The sequence below is a fragment of the Filicampus tigris genome, chromosome 1, assembly GCF_054856515.1.
Source record: "Filicampus tigris isolate MCC_2025a chromosome 1, RoL_Ftig_1.0, whole genome shotgun sequence".
Taxonomy (NCBI): domain Eukaryota; kingdom Metazoa; phylum Chordata; class Actinopteri; order Syngnathiformes; family Syngnathidae; genus Filicampus; species Filicampus tigris.
The window spans coordinates 29,272,314-29,294,491 of record NC_141217.1 but is presented as its reverse complement, the minus strand read 5'-3'; the positions used below and the strand labels follow the sequence as shown (position 1 = coordinate 29,294,491).

The 22,178-nt window shown below is 39.7% G+C and overlaps 1 protein-coding gene across 1 annotated transcript in view; it reads right to left on the bottom strand.

Annotated features, from left to right (window-relative positions):
* Nucleotides 1-275: 275 nt before the first annotated feature.
* samd10b (sterile alpha motif domain containing 10b) overlaps nucleotides 276-22,178 on the bottom strand; it is a 56,130-nt gene continuing 34,227 nt past the window's right edge. The window contains exons 3-5 of the mRNA XM_086030888.1: nucleotides 17,877-18,045; nucleotides 7,449-7,589; nucleotides 276-1,770 (exon numbers count right to left, since the gene is read on the bottom strand). Coding sequence (XP_085887014.1) covers nucleotides 1,748-1,770; nucleotides 7,449-7,589; nucleotides 17,877-18,045 — 333 coding nt within the window. The 3' untranslated portion in view covers nucleotides 276-1,747. The remainder of the gene's footprint in view (nucleotides 1,771-7,448; nucleotides 7,590-17,876; nucleotides 18,046-22,178) is intronic.

Sequence of the window (22,178 nt, the reverse complement as noted above, 5' to 3'; positions counted from 1 at the left end):
AATTTGAAAAAAATAAAAAATAAAAATCTAACATATACAGTACTGTAAGATGAAGATAAATGAAGATAATAAACCGATGGAAACAAATGAATACAATTTTGTGTCGGTTGTAAATGAAGGTTGGTGCTTCTGACAGTGTTTAGACCAGCAGAGAAGGCCTTGCTAGTCCAACTGAATTTTCATCATTGATGATTGATCATGATATTTCTTTGAAATGAATCAATGTGCTAAAATGTTATATAATGATTCAAATAACAGTGAAGTCAGAAACAGCATTTGTTGGAGAGAGTTCTTTAACTTAAGTAGTTTATTACAGTATATATATAAAAGAGTCATCTTTTATTTTCCTTACATCTTTCCTATACCTTAGCACACACCAATCATCAGGTACTTGAACAGTACAACAGTAGGTAATCACCCTTTTAACATTCAGTCTCTTGCAGTTTGGTGCATCTGGCTCTGAAGGGCCAGATGGAGGGAAGTTGTCTGTGGTGTTATTTGTTGGAAGTTTGTCTCTTGATGTATGCAAATGTAGCATCCTCATCAGCTTACATAGACGTCTGCGTCTGTCGAACACTGACGTCAAACGCGCTCACTTGAGTCAACTTGGGGATCTTGTATCTGGGTAGCTGTCACAGTATTATACCATTTTGAAGCTTTTAAAATCACAGTGTCACATGGGGATAGATATGTTTAAAATACCATTGGGATTTGTCAATTTCTTTTGTCTGTTAGGGAGATGACTTACAGTAATGCTCAGGAGCAACACCGCTAGACAGTTAAATGCTGCCTCTGTAACAGGCAAAGCATAAACGACATTCTTCCCAGCACGCGACCGACAGCGCATTTCAAAATGTCTTACTTAGCCCAAACAGCCAGTCCTCATTGTGTAATTACATTTAAATTATTGCTTGATCAAGCGTAGACGAGATCATCACGTTACACTTGCATGTCCTTGGGATTTGTACCATGGAAACAAAGCCGAGCTTCTGTGAGAAAACACTTGCTTACATTGCTTGTTATTTTACAATCCTCAAATGTACTGTATATAGTGTCTAGCTACATAGTAAATCTAGTCTAATTCAATCACAATATAAAACGTCGGATGATAATATCTGCTGTTAGTCATCCTCCAGCGATCTCAAATCTTGAGAGGACAATGCGCTGTTGTTTGTGCACAAGTGATAGTACACACATAATTTAAACCATTTTCTCAGCATCCTTGGCTTCAAAAGTTAAAATTCATGTAAAAAAAGTGGAACTCACCAACTACAATCTTCACCACACCACCATTACTATTAACAAGATGTCTGCGTTCAAAATAATGCTCAGTTCTAATTGACACTGTCAAATTAGTATTATTATTAACTTTGTAAAAGCAGACGTTTTGATCCAACACTTGTACTGGATCTCATTTTGAACTGGCGTGCCTTATAAAGTGATAGTCACGAGCCCAAACTCAATGTGTCAGCCTAACAAGGATGGATTTGCTACTCGGACCTAAACCAGTTTCAGACCTAGATGATCACCTTGTTATCGCTATGCTACAGTTGCTATCCCAGGCTTGAACGAGGCTTTGTCTCACGTCTGGAGGTCTGCTAAACCAGCGTCGAATGACAATCCAGCAGACTAGTTGGCGTGTCGTCAACAGGCTTTTCCTAGGCTTGATTCTCCATCGCAAATGTGAAGACACAAGCATCTCCATGTCTCCTGGAGGTAAGGGCTGCCAAATGGACCACACGAGGAGTTAAGAGAAGTTTCCAAAGGAGGCTGTGGGAAGGGGAGAGAGGGAAGGACAGGTCCATTTTAAAATGCACTAAACATCTACAGCAAAAAAAAAAAAAAAAAAAAAAAGGAATGTTGGTACAAGCTGCAAAGTTTAATACAAGTTGAATGTACTTTCATCTTAATTGTCTAGTATTCTTTTGTACATACCTTAAAGAATTCTTGCTGTAAGCTACAGATGGTCATATAAGAGCCCGATGCTATTATGCCGCGATATACATATTATCTGATTAGTCGACTAATCGTGACTACTGTTGGTGATTAGTCGACTAGCAAAATAATAGTTTGTGGCAGCCCTACTTGACACGCTTGCACCAAACATCATTGCGTATTGCGTTTGTGGATGGCTGCAGCACAACACTAGCGCACAGAGACAAGCATGGTAGTGATTTAAAGAATTGAATTGAATTGAATGAAAAATCGGGACTGAAAATCGAATGGAATCGGGGCTTGAGTGAATCATTACATCCCTAGAAACAACTAATATTATTGTATTTTTTATCACACCAAGCCTTTGCATCGGTGGTTCGTTGCTTACTACTACACAAAACTAGGTTGTGTGACAGCACGCCACAACAAACTTCCCTCCACAATGGCATTATCTTCCTCTCACAAAACTACAGATGAAAACAGCCAGTTTGATGATCAGCCAACTCCCGACATCAAGCATCATTAGGCGGTCTCACTTCCCTTGCCTAAACTGTCTGCATTTTCAGCTGTGAGCCCCTCTCTCATGATAGCCGACAAAGACGCGCCACCTGTTTCCCGGGTGCAGACAGATGCGAGCGTGGCACTTGAGTGAACCTGAGTCACGGCACACATAGACAGAAGAATGAAGTGGCTGGAGATATGACTGCAGGCATGTGCAAAAACATTTCTCTGATGGATAATATTTTAAATGAGCTCCCAAAGGAGTCCTCGTAGCATAGGTGGCACAGGAGGAAGTGGAAAAAGAGGGCGTTGTGCAGGAACCCAAATTTGAGGAGAGGAGATGATACATGAAGCCTTTTTTTTCTTATGCGTCACAAATGCAGCTCATAAGTTCAACTGGGAGGCAAGCCAAAGCAAACTAACTGCAGGGGTAGGCAGCATCTTCTTTGTGTTATTGTAATACAAGGGGTCAAAGGCGGCATGGGGGGGGGGTATAACAGTCATCTGGCTTTAGCTAATTACCAGTGAGACGCTGCGGCATGGCAGATGGCTGCATACAAAGACAGACTTTGATGAAAATTTTATGTGTTGAGAAGGAAGGAGGAACTGACAATTTATTATAATGATAAACCAACAAGCACAAGATGAGAAGGAGGAGGAGGAGCATGAGGCTTTACACCCCCAGCTGATCTTCATTCTGAAGACAGCCCCAAACCTTCCTCCCCATCCGCCCAACACTCCCAAAACTCTCCAGATGTTACAGCGACCCCTGCAAAGCTCATGCTACACTGGGAGAGCTACATTAAGAGGCTTTGGGCTCTGGAAGACTCCCCTTTACCTTTCACCGCACAGACGGACACGATCCACCAAGCTGAAAATCCAGTACATGGACCGTGGAAAGTCAAGTCTAAAAATATACGCGTGAGACCATGCTGAAAATAAGCGGTGCAAAACATGAAAGGGGTGAATGTACTGCAGTGAAGGTTGAACAAGTTTATGTATGGTCGCTTACATGCATTTGCATTCTACTTTGATGCTCTGATTTAAATTTTCAACACACATGAATTTTCAGCTTGCCAGTGCAGTATATGGCTTACTTAACCGTGACCTGAAAGTTTGCTCAAAGTTTTGTTGAGAAAAAAAAAAGTGTGCTTTGACAGCGATATTTCCCCCCCCTGATCGTTTAGCTTCTGCAGACTTAACATTTTTATACGCCCTTGTACTCACTGAAAAATCAAAGGTTTGTCATTTTCCATGCCACCTTCATATTAATGTTTTATGGATTTTCTCATCTTCTCTGCCAGCCGTTTCATGTGAAAACCAAGCACAAGATGAGTTCAGACTAGACACATCATTCTCTTACAACGTTTGCTCCAACTTCAGCAACCATTTGACGCCGATTATACAGAGTCCATGATGAAAACACATCTCACATACAGAAAAATCCATTTTCTTAGCTTAACTCTAGATGTTGTGTGGTGAGTAACATCTTAAACTCCAGTTTGCTGCCTCAATTAGCATAGGACTCAAAATCGACTGTGAAACGTTATTATGGTGCTTCTATCAAGTGTGCCTGTCACAGGCTGATTAGCAACTTCATGGAAGGCATAGAAATGCAGCCAGTGAATAAATGCACTGTCAAACAAAGTTTTCTCTCTGTGCACTGCTTCATTATCCTCTGATCTATCAATTTTGGCTCGTCAATTTTTCTGTCATACAGCTCAAACCCAATCACAGCTTTGTCTCCTTTTTTTCTGTTCTGTCGTGTGACGTATTCAAACGTTATCCCACAGGCTCAGTCGGAGACAAATTTGCATCACGTTGGAGTGGAACACATCCAGGCGTTCAGGTGTGCCTTGGAAATGTACATGATCTACCTACTTTATTTATTTATTTTAAAATTGATGATCGGAGAGAGTCTCCTTTTTGTTTTTTTAACTCATTGGCCCAATCCCAATACCCACACTTGCACCCTTCAGTCCTCATTAAAGTGTAGACGTAGTCGAAGTACACGTAGTGTTCCAGAATGCAGGTTACAAGTGTACAAATATTGCAGAATTGGGACAGTGCGTGTGACGTCATCGAATGACGCCCCTGCGTCCTCGAGCACGGCAGCACGAGTTGTTGTTTTGGCAATTTTGCTGTTTAAAATTATAATAAAAAGTCAGTAAAGTAAAAACTTGGGCTCGGTCTTCCAGTCGATGGGAGCTATGACTCCATTATTTGGCATTCTGATTAATATTGCGTTTGTGGAATATGAGAAATCCACCAGTTTTTAGCTAGCCCGGGGGCAGCTATTTTGTCACTTCTTCACTAAAAGTGGGTGCATTTTGCTGCTTTACTTATATTCCACAAACGCAATATTAATCACAATGTCATATTTCAACTAGTGGGCAAATTGAATAATCAAGTTTGTCACCATGCTTTTTTGCACACAAGAATAACGCAGCTCAGTCAGTCATCTTGATGGCGGTGTCAAGTCGGCCGCCACGATTGCTTCCGAGGGCCAACTTCAAAATAAAAGCTAAGTGAGGCTTTGATATCTATGCACAGTCCTACTTTGTGCACTTTTATTATTTTAAATGCAGTAAATATCAAATTTTTCAACATAGATAGTTGCGGCTTGTATAAAGGTGTGGATTTTATATATATATTTTTAAAAATAGAGCGGGTGCGGCTTATATAAACGGTAATCTCAAAAGAATTTGAGATCTTAGACATGGGGCTTTTGCACAGGCCTGAGTTTATTTACTGTTTCAAACAAAAATGTTAAAATAAAATGTCAGTAGAAGAGAAGCACGCTTTACATTTTTTTTTTTTTTTTTTTTATTAATCGAGTGGTAATTGCCATCTTCTATTCTGTTACAAAGCCGTCGATATCGTCAGTGTCTACAAACATATATCTTAATCATATATCATGTTCTGAAAAATTTCATGGGCTAAGAGACCGAGAATTGGTTAAGGAAAAAAAGAAGATGACGCTCTCCCCCGGCTGTAGAGGTACAAAGATGCAACAGCGCTCCCAGCTCTAGTGGAAGAAACATGTTTATGCACGCCAGTCCTAAATGGGTTAATGGGCAAAATGTATATTTATCTTGTTTTTAACAGTAATGTTAGCGGTTCAGATTCACTTGTCGTTAGCGATGTCAATAATAATTGCATCAAACAACTTAATGATCTGCCTTTACCCACCGCCTAATTTTCTAGCAACAGTTAAATAAGGGGAGTACTTCTTTTTTTCCACTTAAAGCACTGGTCATAATAACTCAATTTCTATATTGCTTATTCTCATTAGGCACATGGGTGAGCGGGAGCTTATTAACTCTGGGCAAGAGGTGGGGTACACCCTGGACTGTTCGCCAGCCAATCACAGGAAACTTGTAGACAAACAACCAGCCACCCTCACATTTACACATATCAGCAATTTAGAGTCTTCAGTCAACCTGCCTTTTTTTGTTTTGTTTTAAGTTTCCACTGTTGTCCAATATGAACTCAAAATCTCTCCCTTTTTTTTAAAACTCAGTTTTACTCAATTTGATGCACTTTGAAGATCAGTTAATGAAAATTTTCTGAACTGTCTGTTGGTTTACTCTCTGCCTACTTCATGCAAATGAGTGCGCCCAACCGTAGTTCAGTTTTAATTTTAATTGCACTTTTCCCAAAGTCTAATTTTCAATTATTACCAGTAAATGGAACTGATTTGTATCAGCAGCAGTTTTAAGTGAACACATGAATCTATAATTTGATCTAAATTACAACCAGTTATTTAAAATGTTAATGTCTCAGGAACACCGTTTTGCTCCGTGTTTCTTGTTCCTTCATCCAAAATACCTAGTCAAGTGTTGCTGATTTGTTTTACCGGTATTTGTTAAAATTATGAAGCCGAATAATTGGAAAAAGCTTTGCTTCGGTTGGACTGAATTTATGGCACATTATCTTTATGTATGTCCTTATCTCAAAGTCTATTGCTATGAGTAGTTATTGTGGACAAAAAACAGAAGCATTAGGAAAAAATGCGAAAAAAATACAGTGGTGCCTTGAGATACGAGTTGAATTCATTCGTATAGCCTTCATTTTCTTAGCATCCTGCTGTCAAAAAATGCGACTTAATAAATCACCATGAATCTGAGAACACGGTACATGTTTTCTGACAAGAGTTGAAGCAAATTTTGTGTGCTGCTGTATATCAAAGCATTATGTTTCATTCTGCATTTATTAGTTTTTAATGTTAATATAAATGTCTCTTTGCCTTTCCCAATGGCTGTTGAGGATTCTGCTACAAAGACAACAAAGTGTGAGCTCCCCGTCCCGCTGCTTGTGGATTACGGAGCATTACATGATTTTGGCCCAAGAAAAATTCCTAATCCATAAAATCTCACCATCTCAACTACGAAGTTAACTGCTCTGTATCCTGACATTGAAGTGACCTGTCACAGTTTATATTTAAGTCATCATTAAAGTAATTTCCAAAAATTCTGGTGGGTTGATGTGCAGCACTTGAGTCCTACACCACACTGGTCTTGTTTCATCTAGTAACAATTAGAATGCCTACCAGAAGTATTGACATTGAGAGTGAAATGTTACTATTAAGACACAGTCATTCTACGAGTGAGCTGAATTGTCTTACTAGTGAGAGCACAACGTGCAAAGCATTCTGCTGCCATGTGACCATTAGCCCTGAAATAACAGAAAACAATGGCCAACAATAGGTAACACAGTATTGCAAGCAAGCCTCTGCTGGATCCAAGACAACTTTGAACAACAGGGTTGTTTTATTGATAAGTGACCAGTGAAAAAGTTTACTGAAGCTGTGACTCTGAGGCAGGGCAGCAAATCAAGTGCCGCCATCAATGAAAGCCCACGCTGCCTCTTCGACGTCCATTTCCATGTCTGTCACAGCAGGCACACCTGCTCCCAGGCTGTCAATTTAGCCAAAGCTAAATCAAATCTGACAGTTTCTTCTCTGGTTAATCCCCCCCAACCCCATCAAACATGATTATTTTGTTACTTACTCCGACTGAGGAGCTGAAGGTTGCGAACCTCTTCTCTAACTTGAAGCTGGAGGACTTGTTGAAGGACTTCCTGTCTTAGGGTGTCCTGGACAATTCCCATCCTCTGGAGCTTCTCCCCGTTCAAACGCAGCAAGGCTCGTCCTGTCAAGAGGAGATGGGATTCGAGTTTGACATAATACCCCTCAAAGCAAAGAGTTAAAGGGTTACAGCAGTCTGGAATAAATTTGTTCATGATATGAAGATACTGTAGTATTCATTATTAGAGAGCTTTCGGGACAACCAATTGTTAGCAGTGCATGTGCATTGGCAGAGATTGGTCCATTTGTTTGTTTGTTTTCCTGCAGGGTCAAACGCTTTAATGCCAAACCAACTTTAATCTGGATTTGACCCCAATTGCGACAGTGTGCCAAGAATTTATGGAAAATTCGCAGATAGTGACCCCAATTGGACAAAATCATTCCTGCACCGCACATGCATACGTGGCCATTTCTATGCACTATCTGCGGTTGCTACTTTGCGGATTTCGTCTATTGCGCGAGACTGGTCTTGAACGTAACACCTGGGACAACAACAACCTAATCCACATCCAAACTGCAGATTTCCAATTAGTGGCAGTAAAACGTCTGAAATAAAGAGGAAAGCATTCGTTCTGGGTCGGACTTATTAAAGAGCTGGCATTTAACACAGGGGAGACACTCATTTAACAAACCATTTCCCACAGCAAGCACATTTTACAAGTAGCCTACATTCGTATTAGCACATGGAGAAAAAAAAATGCTTCAAGCAACAGGCACACACAGATGTTAGTACAGGCAGGTAATGCCCTTCACTGCAGAAAGAGAAATCAATCATACCCGTCGCAGCTCCCAAATGATATAATCATAGTCATTACTCATGAAGATCTCATCTCCTTTTTCTTAAAATATCCTATCTATCTATCTATCTATCTATCTATCTATCGTAACCATGCCTTAGCAAATTAGCATGTCACTATGAAAGGTCAACAGAGAGGGAAACACATGAAAAAGCAACAAAACCTAGCAACCAGTACTTTCTTCACTGCCCCATTTTAGACTTTATAAAACAGAACTAGCCTTAACAGAGAGTTGACAGTCATATTTTAAAAGACAAGCAGAGTAAAAGATGGAATTATGCGTGCCCTTCATGACGATGGTCCAGAACTCTTATGTGGCTTTAAAAATCATCTGCAAGTCAAATTGAAACCAGTTCAACAATAGTTTGAGGTTATTTTGTTTACCATTTGCTTACGAGTCTACATGACTGCTGTGCAGACTAGCGCATGCTCATACATCACAATCTATTCAAACCTCCGTTTCCGGCTTGGACCCACTCCATTGTTTGTAAACTCTGATGTTGACATGTATTTCAAATACTAAAAAAAAAATCACAACTGAATCAATTCTGTGGCGGTGCTTGTGTAAATAAAATGTGGACATCATGCAGTAGCATCTGTTCACGCCATTACAGTTTGTACCTCTCAGAGGAAACAATATTTATACTTTATTGCCCCACACCCCACCACACTCACACACAACATATTGTTAATTCGATATGTAGTATATGAGGCAAACTGATTCAGATAGGCATACTTTCCAGCCAAACAATTTCACTGTCAACTATGTGTGTGCAGGTGAATTTAGTTCGTAGCACATAGTAAAGAAACCGACTCTGTAACAAAATAAAAATAATATCCTATTGATTTTCTGCACAGTCACATTTTTTTCTCACACACCTTGTGCTTGCATCCACAGAAACCAAAGCAAGCTCTTCTCACACCATCTCCCCCACAGCCCTCCTTTGTGTGTGCTTGCACCAGTTTGTCCTCGAGACACAATGCCCTTGCTATATGCGTGCATAAATGAGACAAAGCAGTAGAATGGAATTCAAATCAATTCTCCACAGACGTGCTACGGCTCTCATTAATTGCAGGCAGATTGGGAGAGTGGCGAACACTGTCAGAAGAGGAGAAAGAAAAAAACAAAAGCTGCTCAATAGAGATCACTACTCTCAATTTGGCTTCAAAACAAACTGCATATTAACACTTTCAATGGCAAATGAGAGGCTTACAGCCAGATAGGCACTGTGAATAGCAAGATTTTTTTTTTCCTTTCACTCTAACCTAATGCTAGTGGTGCACACATTTGAGAGATTTTACTGCTCATGTCATTAGCATCAAGGCTAAGCCTGTATTTGCAAGAAATCATATAATGGCATCCTTCTTGCCCTTCAGAGTAATTTTTTTTAACCTTTATCCAGATAAGGCAATTGAGAACAGATTCTCTTTTTCAAATCTGAACTGGCTATAGACAGCAAAGAAAAGAAAGGCAAAAATAAATTCAAATTCAAATAAATTCAAACAACACGTACACAAAACATAAAACATACATGAAACATAAAATAACAACAATAATGATACCTTCATAAATAATCAGACAAAATCTCTAATCAGAATAATACACCATAGCCCCCTTCACTTGGCACTTTGTAAACAAGAGGTGGAGAGTCTATTCCCTCTTGCCGCACATGTTGTTCGAAGCTTAGAGAGGAACAAAAGACTGAAGTCTCGTTTGACCAATATGATGGCGCTGGAATCATAGATGTCGCGATCACATCATGCATGACCTCACTCATGTTTGCATGTTACAGGCCAAGTTTGAAAGTAAACCAGCTGCAGTTTTCTAACGGCCAAAGTTTGTCCGTTGGCGAGGAGCACACATACTGAAAGATTGATTTTTATTTTCTTCTTCCAACTCATTGTAATTTCTCTCGAAATTGTTTGCCATCTGTCTTTATCTCATTCTTATCATCCTGTTGCGACATGCACACACCTGATATAATTGTCTATCGGGACACAATCAACTATAAACGTAATGGAAGTTATACATATCTGCAGCAATAGCACAAACATAATTCTGGAAATAACATCCGTGTAGAATGCATTATAGGGTCTTGTGAACTTGCAAGCATAGTCTTCCTAAGAACATGTACGCTACAACGTTCTTCCTAAGTACACGAACACCTGTGCTCTTGTTAACGTCCCCCACAACATCCTGGGATATTTTCCGAGCCAAGCCTTCCCAAGTATCAAACCGATGCATCATTGGTTTAAGATATCTGACAAGAACAACATCCGGGTATTCCGTGCGTTCTTGGCTTAATCATACTTTCAATTGGAACAGTACTTGGGCCGTGACTGATGATGTTTTACGAGGTCACAAGGACGTAAGGACGGACTAAAATACAAATTAAGAAATGGCTAATACTGTATTCCACCTTAATGTGGTTTGAGTTGTTTTGTGATGGACTGTAAACACAATCACAATCACAATCACATAGTCTTGTCATGTTCCTGTTTCTCTACCTGTCTTTGGGTGTACGGCTCCAGACTGCCCCTAAATGGTTGCATTTTGCCCAGAAAATATCAGAAATAAATTTTTCATCCACTTGCACCAAGCGCGACTGGTGAATCTATTGATTTTTTTTTTGATTTTTTTTTTTAATATGAAATATTTTCTTTGTTGACACACTTCGGATCAAAAAGCTTTTATCACCGCAACAATGCCGGCATAAACAGCATGATACGATGACGCAAGAAAAAACGTGATCGGCACACACCCGGCGAGACTTGAATGGGCATGAGTCAGGGTGAGCCTCTTGTCGCTAGCTTCGGCTTGTCCGACCCCCGCTGGATTCAAACCGGCGGCAGGGTTGCAACGAAATGGAGCAACAAGGGCGGCAATGCCAAGTGAAAAGTAACCTTCAAAAGAAAGTAGAACAAGAAGAACAATTGAGACGGTTCCAAAAACACTGCTCACGTCACCTACAGCGAGTAGTCGGCTGTAGGGCCGTATATAAAAACGGTCTAGCCAACTTTAGATCTCTCCACTTTTCGTTGCTCTGGATGCTGATTGGCTGTAAGCGGTCACATGATTTTCCAGGTGCCATCTTGCAGCGTATTGCTCGTTGTTGCAAATATCAATTTGTTGTCGAGAATCTTTGATCATTTTTGGAAAAATGGCCACGTGTGGCCGTCGAGAATCACACGCTAGGTGGCAAAGGCGTACAAAGGCGTGAAGCTCCACAGATTTCCCTGGATGCCAATAGACGGAAAGTATGGGCAGAGAAAGTGCTTCACCAGCAGGGGCGGGGTGGCCATCTGGAATATTCTACACCGTATTTTGTTCCATTTCCAATAAATACTGTGCAGTAATGCTACGTAATGACGTTTAACGCCCGCTGACTGCACGAATGCCGGTATTTCCCGCTGCAGTCGAGAGTGCACCCAGTGTAAGAAACGCAGAGATAGTGTGCGGGAGGTAGATAAAAACAGCGCCGCTCAAGTCTAACGTAAAATGTAATTTACAGCTGCCTGCGAGAGAGGTTTCAGTGTTATGAAGCAGGTAAAGAGTGAATAGTGCTCACGCCTGAAAGGTAAGGCCCTCTCTGACCTCCTTAAAACCGAGTTGTGCTCACCTGACATCAAAGACTTTGATCCAAGCAAAGCCATTGACATCTGGCATGCTGCAGTTTGCACTCACGCAGGCCTGAGTTTGTGCGCACCAAACACCAAACTAAAGGGACTGAGGGTAGCTCAGATTCAGTTGAGGTCTCTGAAGAAATTAGGTCAAGCTCTGAATCATGTAATTCACTGTTACACTTTCTGTGTATTTTTTTTGTGTTGTTTTGTTGTGCATTTTTTGTGCCAACAATGTTGATAAAATAATCAAATGGCACTCATTAGCTCTTATTTTCACTGGAAAAAAATGGCTATTGGAAATTCTGAATGACTTTGGAGAGTTGCCAGCCTCATTGGCAGAGGATCCATAAAGTTCAATTAGAACCCTGTTCATGAACAACCATCAAAAACGAAGCAACGGGTTTAATTCTTAAAAAGTATACTTAATGTTTTTGAGCACTTAAATATCCATCCATCCATTAACTGAACCGCTTATCCTCACGAGGGCCGCGTGCATATGGAGACTATCCCAGCTGTCTTTGGGCAGCAGGCGGGGTACACCCTGAACTGGTTGCCAGCCAACTGCAGCACGTAAATAGATAGCAAAATAAAGTAAAAAATATATGTAAATGTATTGCACATAAAATGTGAAAAAAAAATGCCAGCAGTAAATCAAAGTTCCAGCAGTGTTCATTTTGACAAGATATTTTAATTTAGTTTTAGTCTTTTGACTAAAATTGATTAGTTTTAGTCATAAATTCGTCATCTAATTGTATTTTAGTTTGGGTCTAATTTTAGTAAATGAAAGTAAAGAGCAATTTTTGTCGACTAAATTAATTATTTAGTGATGTTTTCCTTCAGCGTGCATTTCACGCACAACACACCTATTTGTAACTATAGTTTGACACACAAGACACACATTTAACACAACTGTACAATTATTACATTTTGTTTCAATGGAAAATGTTGAAATGACAATATTGTCCCATCTTAAAACTTAAAAATTAGTTTTCGACTAAATAAATGTAAAGGAAAAAAAAGGACTTGGGAAGCTAGCATTGTCAACAGGTCCAATGCTAATGGTGTTAAACTGCTGTTATTTACTACAGCGTTATATGCACACAATTATTTTCAGTTCTCCACAGTTTGTTGCTTCAGTTCGAATTTGGCATATTCTTCCCATGAATGACCGTTCCACATTATACACTTCGTCTTTTTTCTTCATCGTTGAAAGTGAAATGGGCCCAAATATACTTTTGTCGCTTTCTACCAGCATTATTATTATACCTCTGACTTCATCATCGTATCAGTCTCATTTGTCGACTGCATTCGGGCGACGGCTGAAGTTGGCCTCTGATTGGTTCTCTTCTCACTTTGTGCCGTCTGTTCCATATTATGAGTGGTTCTTTTCTCCTACCCGGGTATGTTTCCTTCTTCTGATCGGATTTCGTGAATGTGTTTTTTTCGTTCCCTCTTTTAATCATTTACGAGATTGTCAAGTTAATGTAGTGATCGTTATAGTCTCAATGAATGACTCCTATTTTAGTTGTTTCGATTTCGTTTGAATAAAAATATCAGCGACGAAATAAATGACGAACAATTTTAGTCAATGAAATTAACTGAGTTCCAGTTCTAAAAGATTACAATTATGCAAATGTATTGCATATAAAATTTAAATACAACTGAACTGGGCATACTGTAACAAATGCACTATACTTGATTATAATAGCCTATGTAAGATTAAGCACATGAACATTTAACACAGCAATTATTTCAAGTACCACTAGTAGACTTGTGACAATCCACAGGTGGTACTCATACGACAATTTGAGAAGCGTTTTCCTAAACCAAAAGCTCCTGACCACTTTGAAATCATGTCAAAATTAGGGCTGTCAAACGATTATCAAGTTAATCACATCTTAAAAAATAATTGATCGTAATTAATCGCAATTCGAACTATCCCCAAAATATGCCATATTTTTCTGTAAATTGTTGTTAGAATGGAAAGATAAAAGACACAAGACGAATATATACATTCAACATACTGTTCATCTGTAATGTATTTTTTATTACAACAACAAATCCTCATGAGATTGAATTAAATGATTTGAATTAAAATTATTAACATTCTTTCTGTAGTTGACAGTATTTTTATTCACTACAAAAACAAAAACGCAAAAGGGCCTCAGAACAGTGACAGAAATATTTCAAATGTGTGCAAACAAAGTGTGTGCGTGTAATGTACACATTTATATGTGGCCCTTGTAATATTCTTTAGTTTATGTTTTCCGAGTGGTCCCTGAAGTGCACACGAATGTGATTGGCTTAAAACGGGTGAGTGTTATGTTATGTTTAGCACGTTGTGTGTTAGACTTTAACAAAACAAGACAGCCTTCTTCTCTACTCATACTCATTCGCTGCCCTCTTCTTTCAAAATACTTCTTTATACTCGCGCAGGCGACACGCGTCCGCTCTGCTGCTCACTGCACTTCTGAGTGGGATTATGCATGTGCAGTCATTCTGCGTATGCGTTAAATGCGTTTAATATTTTGACATGATCAATAACAGAATTTAATAACCACCCGATAACGCGAAAAATTTGACAGCACTAGTCAAATTATTGCATTTTTTTGCTAAATGTGTAATTTTTGCTGTTATGTATGTTATTTATTTGCTACGTCACTGGAACGTAGGTAGTGGCATTCATTTTCTTGGAAAATAGAGCGCAATTATACTACACATTCTGGTGTTAGCAATGTTGCCTGACACATTGTTACAGGGTGTTTCCTTATCACAACCGATATACTGTTGTAGATCACTTGAATACTAGCTTTCTTCTACAAGAACTTGCAACACGACATCATCTTTTTCTGTAGCTTACCCGAAAAAAAAGGGACAGAGCTGTGATAAAAGGATTAAATAAAAAGCACACTATGAAAAATGATGTCCCAAATGTTCAAGTGCAAATTGAATGGCGACACTGATCTCCTCGGGCAGCTTGTTCCGCTGTGATGGTGCGCTTACTGAGAGACTGTGAGAGACATGATTACGTGTGGGTCACTGAACAAAAGATGATAAAGGCAGGGGATTCATCTTGGAGCCATTGCTCGGATTCGCCACCCTTCAGTGAATGCACAAGTATGACAATTCATACGCAAGAAACATGTGCTGACACTCGCCATATGCATCAGCAAAAAAAACAAAAAACAAACTGAACTTGGACATTATAAATGCATCACATTCCCTATGGGTGTGTTTGAGAATATCTTTAGAAATGTTCAGATCTGTGAATCTGTATTTACAATAGTATGTTGTGTTTGTTGCCACACGTAAATAAAACAATGTGAAAGAGAGCGAGTGAGTGAGTATGCTTGTGAGAGTGTCTAATTCGCAACATTACAAATTTCCCAATTGCGTGACTAATAAAGGTTATCTTTATTTCTATTTAGTACCGACTTGACTTGGCTCAACTTATTGACCACAACGCATTGAACCATGAGTTAAGGACCCTGTAAAGTGAATTCTCAGACTTGATTCTGAATTCATTATCCATTTTTTAAGATAATATTACTGCCGCACTGAGAACCTGAGAGAGGAGCAGAGCCTCCAATAGAAGTTATCAGGATGTCTGTCTAATACTGCCCTCAGGTGTCCAAGGTGCACACACCAGAATGAGCAGCACAATCAAAGAAGAAAGCATAACAAAGATGGTTTGATTTAAATTTCTTTTTAATTGCAACCCTCATTTGGATAAGCAGTTTGGAAAATGAATGGATGGGTATATTTAACCCATTAAGGCCTTATGCGCCTTTCTCAACAGCTCCCCAAAACCTAAGGTCGCCTTTGGAATTACCCTTGAAAGCCTGAAGTTCTCCCAGAAATTCAACACTTACAAAATTATTACTATCTCAGCCCCTGTAGCAGACAGAAACATAATTCCAAAAGAATTAAAGAGCTTAGACATGTGGCTTTCACACAGGAAGAATTTATTATTATTTACTGTTTCAATCGAAGATGTAAAAATAACGTGTCAGTGCAAGAGAAGCACTATTTTAATTTAAAAAAAAAATCGAGTGGTAATTACCATCCTCTATTCTGTTACAAAGACGTCAATATCATAATTGTCTACAAACCATATCATATCACTTTCGACTGGTTCCACTGGTCGTGCACGTCGTCTATATACGACTGGTTCCACTGGTCGTGCACGTCGTCTATATACGACTGGTTCTACTGGTCGTGCACGTCGTCTAGATATCACTGCCGTTACTTACGTACTGACGTATCTGCTCTCGCGGTTTGAAAGGTAGAAAGACGCAACAGCGCTCCCTAGTGCTCTAGCTCAGCGCTCTAGCGGTAAAAACGCGGTTATGCGCTCCCGGGCTTAATGGGTCAAATGTGTCATTACTGTATGTTTTTTGAAAGTTTAATATTAATAAAGTACTATTTTTCTCATTAAAAACACATTTTTGGGAGGCTGGAATGTATCAATGGCATTTTCATTCATTTCAATAGGGAAAGATGATTTGAAATACATGTGTTTTGAATAACGACCTTGAGTAAGGAACAAATTACACTTGCATCTCAAGGCACCACTAGTTTATATTTAAGGAAGTTTTAGAAGTAACTTTTTTTGACACAGCTCAACTGTCTCTGCTTGTGGGAGGTACTGTTTGAACTCAGAATGACGACTGACCCAACATTTTTTTCCCCCTGTAGCTTTCTTCACCAAAAATAGTCTGTAGTTCTTTTATGACTCCACATGAATGCTTTCTCAATCTCCTTTGGAGAGATTTGGCTGCAAACGTGCTTCCAGTTGAGCAAGCTAAGCTGTGGATCCACAAACCCAACTAAGCTGTACGACCACATACCTTAAAATAAAACTTGCAAAGCCAGATATGCAGAGGCCTTCGTTGCACTGATTCACATAGTCTTGGCTAAAAAGGAACATCACATAAGGCGGAAGGTTGTCACAGCCAAGCAACTTTTATGTCCTTCCTATTCATGCCCGCATTTGAATTGGCAAGAGCTGTGAGTGCAGCAACGAATGCGGTGCAATAGGGGTGTAACCATTTTTTTGACAGATAGGATACGCATCAATATAAGGTAATGTGATGTATCATTTTTTTCATCCTTCGTGCTTTGTTTATCACCTTCCGCCCGCAGCCGGGATACCCATCCCGGACGTACGGACATTTTGTGCATGGTCGGACGGAGGACGAGAACTCTTTTAAAAAGGACGCAGGAATGTAAAGACGGAAGGTCAGTCTGTCAGTCAGTCCGTCAGTCAGTCCCCCCGAAAAAACGTCAGCAAAATGGGGTCCGTTGGTGACAGACTCACGGTCCATCAGTGACGGACTGACAATCCGCCAGTGATGTTCCGTCACTGATGGTTGCAGTTAGTGACGATTAGTCTGACGAACGGAAATCCAGCACTGCCGATTCATTTAGCTTTTTTGCTGTGTGTGATGCCAGTTGAGATGCGTCAACAATTCCCGTTACATTGCACTCTACACTGCAACTGTCTTGTCAAGATGACCTCCTTTCTTGCTAAATCCAAAGTGGTTCCACACAAGCGAACGCATTGCGTCATCTTAAAAATCTACTCTTCCTTGCCGCCATGAAGACATGTTGTGTGCTTGACGTAAATCCTCTGCGCCGACCGGAGATGACATGTACAAGCCAAAAACTAATAATAGTTGATTAAAAATAACATCGAAACTCGAACAAAAAAATGAGAGTATTAGGAATTTGGACTATAAAATTATTTTGTTAATTATACTGATTAAATCAATCAACTAAACATAAAAATGATGTTGCGTCGTGTGGCCTGCATCGATGTAAATAAGTACAGCGTCAATCAATACAGCTGTATCGTAAGGCAGACACGTCGATAAGTCAACTAAATAGATGTGTCATTACACCCCTACAGTGCATGTTTTGGTGAGTACCTGTGATGGCGTGATGAGAGAAGGCTTCGACATAGGTCAGGTAGTTGTGAGGACAGTGTTTCTTAAGCCACTTGCAGACGTCCTGCTGAGTCCACAGCACCACAGGTTTGGACAAACTGGACAACGTTGGGCTGGTGTGATACACAGTGAAGGCTTCACCTGGATGCAGCTAAAAACAAGAAGGTGACTTTGGATGAACAGTTTTGTATTATCTGCATGAAGAAATACAGAAATAGCAAGCCAGTTAAGCACATTTGTGGATGCAAGATGAACCCACGAGGGCACTTTGAATTCTGCTTTCACAAAGAGAAAAATTCAAATACGTCTCTTTTTAGGAATTAGAAGCCTTGGCTGCGGCCAAAGGGAAACGGAAACCACGTCGCGGCCATTGAAGCCTTACCATGAAAATAGACGATGACATAGACGGAAAAATGGGCTTCCGACTATGCTTAATCCGTTTATTTTTTTAAGGTTCCTGTCTATCTTGTATCGCCTACAAAATGGGTGTCCATCATAGGCAGATATTATGGACCGGTCCGTCACATAGGTGGAATGCCCAGCTCTGCCTGTTACATAGGCCAGATATGAAATTAGAAAGTGGTGAGTATGGGCATTACGGATCTGGAGGTTTTTTGTTTATTTTTAGGTCATTCTCAAATCCGATATTTGGCAGAATAAAATTCTGATAACCGATTAATCATATGATTCATTTAACAAAATATGTAAAGAACAAAATACATTTTGGTCCCTTAACTGCTTACAACAATCAAGATATTAATTACAGGTAGAACATATAACTGTTTTATACTTTGTCCTTTAGTTGAGCTGAGATAAATTGAGTTTCAGATTAATATAAAATAGCTAATCGGTCCAGCCCTACTGGTAACATCCATCCAGTTTTTTTATAGCGCTTATCCTCATTAGGATGAGCAGGATCCTATCTGAGCTGGCGTTGGGTGAGAGGCAGGGTAGACCCTGGACTGGTCGCCAGTCAATCTCTGCGTCCACGTACATAAAACAACAGATTAACATTGGGGTTTGGTTTAGCATGGCATGGTTTTTCACCATTTTGAGGCCTTATTTTACTTGGGAATTTTTTAATTGCCTCAAAGTTGGCAGGGTTGTTCAAAACACTCTTCTCTGCGGAGTGTCATATTCACATGACATTTTTATTTTTAGAGACTTTAACTGCAGGTACTTTGGATACAGTATGTCTCTGTTCTTTCCTTTCTCAAGGGGTCAAATTTGTTTGGCGAATAAACAGTTAGTTATTGCCGGCAGGGAAAAACATCTCACTCTCCTCATTCCTAATGTCGGTCGTTCTCATTTGGACATTCAATCCATGGATTAATGTCCTGAATGAGTCAGGCATAAAACAAGAGAGAAACACAGAACGGCTGCCAAAACCTCTCCTCCACTGCTGAACTACATGTCATGGGGATTATTCATGCAGACATGTCATGCAAACAAGCGCACAGTACATGCACTCTTGTGGCTTAGTATAAAATGTTGACCCATAGCAGTTGCCAGAACATGTTTTCAGCACAGCCCATAGTAGTGCTTTTTATATTACCAGCCAGGATAATTGGAACTGCGTCACTGGATTTAAACGACATGCAGAAAGATCAAGTTGGGCCTGGTCCACTTGGCTCTGCTGTAATTGATCATTTATAAGTACGCACATCCATCCATCCATCACCTTATCCTTGACTGGAAATGAGGTGGGAAAGGTGTGGAAATTCCCTACGAATCCAGACAAGGGAAGGTAAAAATTCTCTCCTTGGGATGCTACATTGAAGCTGCAAGCATGCAAATGTAGTATCACCCAATGTTAAAACCCACATAATGAAGATTAATCACAGTGATTATTCAAGTGAGCGAGGCCTGCAAATGCCTGGTAATCATCAGCTATTATCAGTGCAACAAGAACAATACACTGTGCGCTCATTCTTGCCTCTTCTCTCTAATTTTGAGGGAATCTTCATTGAATTGAATTCATCTGAAATCACTATTGAGTATTTGACAGCACATTGCAGCTCCGTTTTATTGCATACAGTTTATTAAAGATTCTGCTTTATTTCAAGGAACCTTAGGGAAGAAAGTAACTCAGTTTGGATGTCATGAAAGCCGACCAGATCAAAGGTTTGTATACTATTCTTGTCTAAGGACATTAAAATAAAGCTAACCTGTGCATTAACGCTCAAACATGAAGGCTTTAATTTCTATTTTTCGAATATTCTGGACTATAAGCCGCACCTTTATATAAGATGCATCCACTGTATTTAAAAAAAAAAAAGAATGAAAAAACATTATATAAGCCGCACTGGGCTATAATCCGCACCTATCTTTGTTGAAAAAATTGATATTTACTGCATCTACAGCACGATTTTGAACTGTAAATGTACTGTACAAGTATGTACCTGAACAGATTCTTTCCTAACAGTGCCTTTTAACACGGCAGCAATTTTGCTGATTAAAATGGAAAAGAACCAAGAGAAAATAACCAGTACTTATCTTCATTTGACTTCCCGCTGAGCCCTCCAACGTCTCATAATTAACTGCTAAAGAAAAAGTAGCATATTCTTCTTTGCATTGATTTTTCCTTAGTTTTGATTCTAATTCCAGTTAGAGCTCCCCTAACCATGGAAGAAAAATCCACAGAATAGCCACACCTTTATATAAACTGCATGGTTCAAAATCTACGAAAAAAGTAGCGGTTTATAGTCCGGAAAATACGGTAATTGCTTACGTAAATGTGTGAGACTGCAAAGTGGCATACATAAAAGAATAAAGTACATTTCAGGAAAAGGACGGCAAGAGACTACAAAAACATAATTACAAGGCATCGTGCATTAGTGAAAGAAGCCGGCAGAAGGCAAATTGAATGATAGTTCTTCATCATCCCCTCCATTCCGCCTCCCCACTCCCCCCTCCCTCCTCTTGCGTGTCTTTACGGCCATCGATCAACGTCTATGTCCTCTGGCCAATTCTGTTTTGATCCCGTTCTCACATTGTCGACACCCCCACTCTTCGCAAGACCTAATTCTGTCCAGTGGGAGGAGCTCCCTCATTCATTACATACGCAGGGAGTGGGGGAGATGAGAATGATGAATATAAGGCCAAGTCGAAACTCAATATGGAGCGGAAGTATGAGAGATGGGATGATGGGTAATACATACTGCACTTATTGTCTTCCTGTTGTCCATCAAGACAGTAAGATTTTATGCTGAATACTTTACAGCATAAAACCAATTGTAGCCTCCAGTGAATGCAAGCTTCAACATGTTGACGTGCTCTGTCAAATTTGTGTTCAAGTTTCATTATTTTGATGGAAAATATCAGAAAAATAGTTATTTTCACTTATGAAATATATGTATTCTATTCTGTCTGTTTTAACAACATATGAACTCTGCTCCAAGGTTATAACAGTTTGGGATTTTTATTGATAGTTGGTTTTTATTTAGTCTTCACTTTTGTTTTTAAATTAACTTGGTTTTAATTAGTTTTTAGAGTGGCTTTGTTAGCTTTAATCACTTATTAGTTTTATTCTCAAAAATGTTTCATTAACGTTTTTATTAGTTTTAGTATTAGTCTTTACATACAGGGTGACCAAAAGAAGATTTGGAAATTTTAAATGAATTTCTGAAGAAGAAAAGGCCAATGAGTACAATGATTGAATGTAATGTTCTAAACACAATAAACTAGTTATACCTCAAGTTGCATTTGATTCCGTAAAAAAAAAAAAAAAAGAAAAAAAAAAAGAAATGATGTCTATTGAAAGTTGGGGCCCGTTTTTTGGGTCACCTTGTATATACATATAGTAAGTATGTCCAGAGCTGGGTATTACGTCTATATGACGGAACGCGTCACTGACGGACACCCGTTTTGCTGAAGGTTTGACGGGAACAATTTTAAAATAGATGGATTAAGCATAGACGAAAACCCCCTTATTTAGTCTGCCATCCGTCTGCAGTCTGTCATTAGTTTATTTTTTGCGGCGGGGCTTCGATGGCCGGGGCGAGCGCGACAGATTTGAGTGGGACCAAGCTGTGAAAAGGCTACCAAAGCGCAGTGAGTCACGATTTCTGTTCAAGTATCGTCGGAGGGTGCGAGTGAAAGTTTAGTCAGACTCGGCGACGGGCGGCCGTTTAAAATTAGAGGCAGAACGGCCTATAGACGGGTACTATTTTTTTCCTCCCGGACAAAAAGGCGAATGACGGACTACGGAAGGGTACTCATGCTGCAGACGGGTGACAAATAACGGATGCTCAATTTTTAATAAAATGCCCAACTCTGAGTATG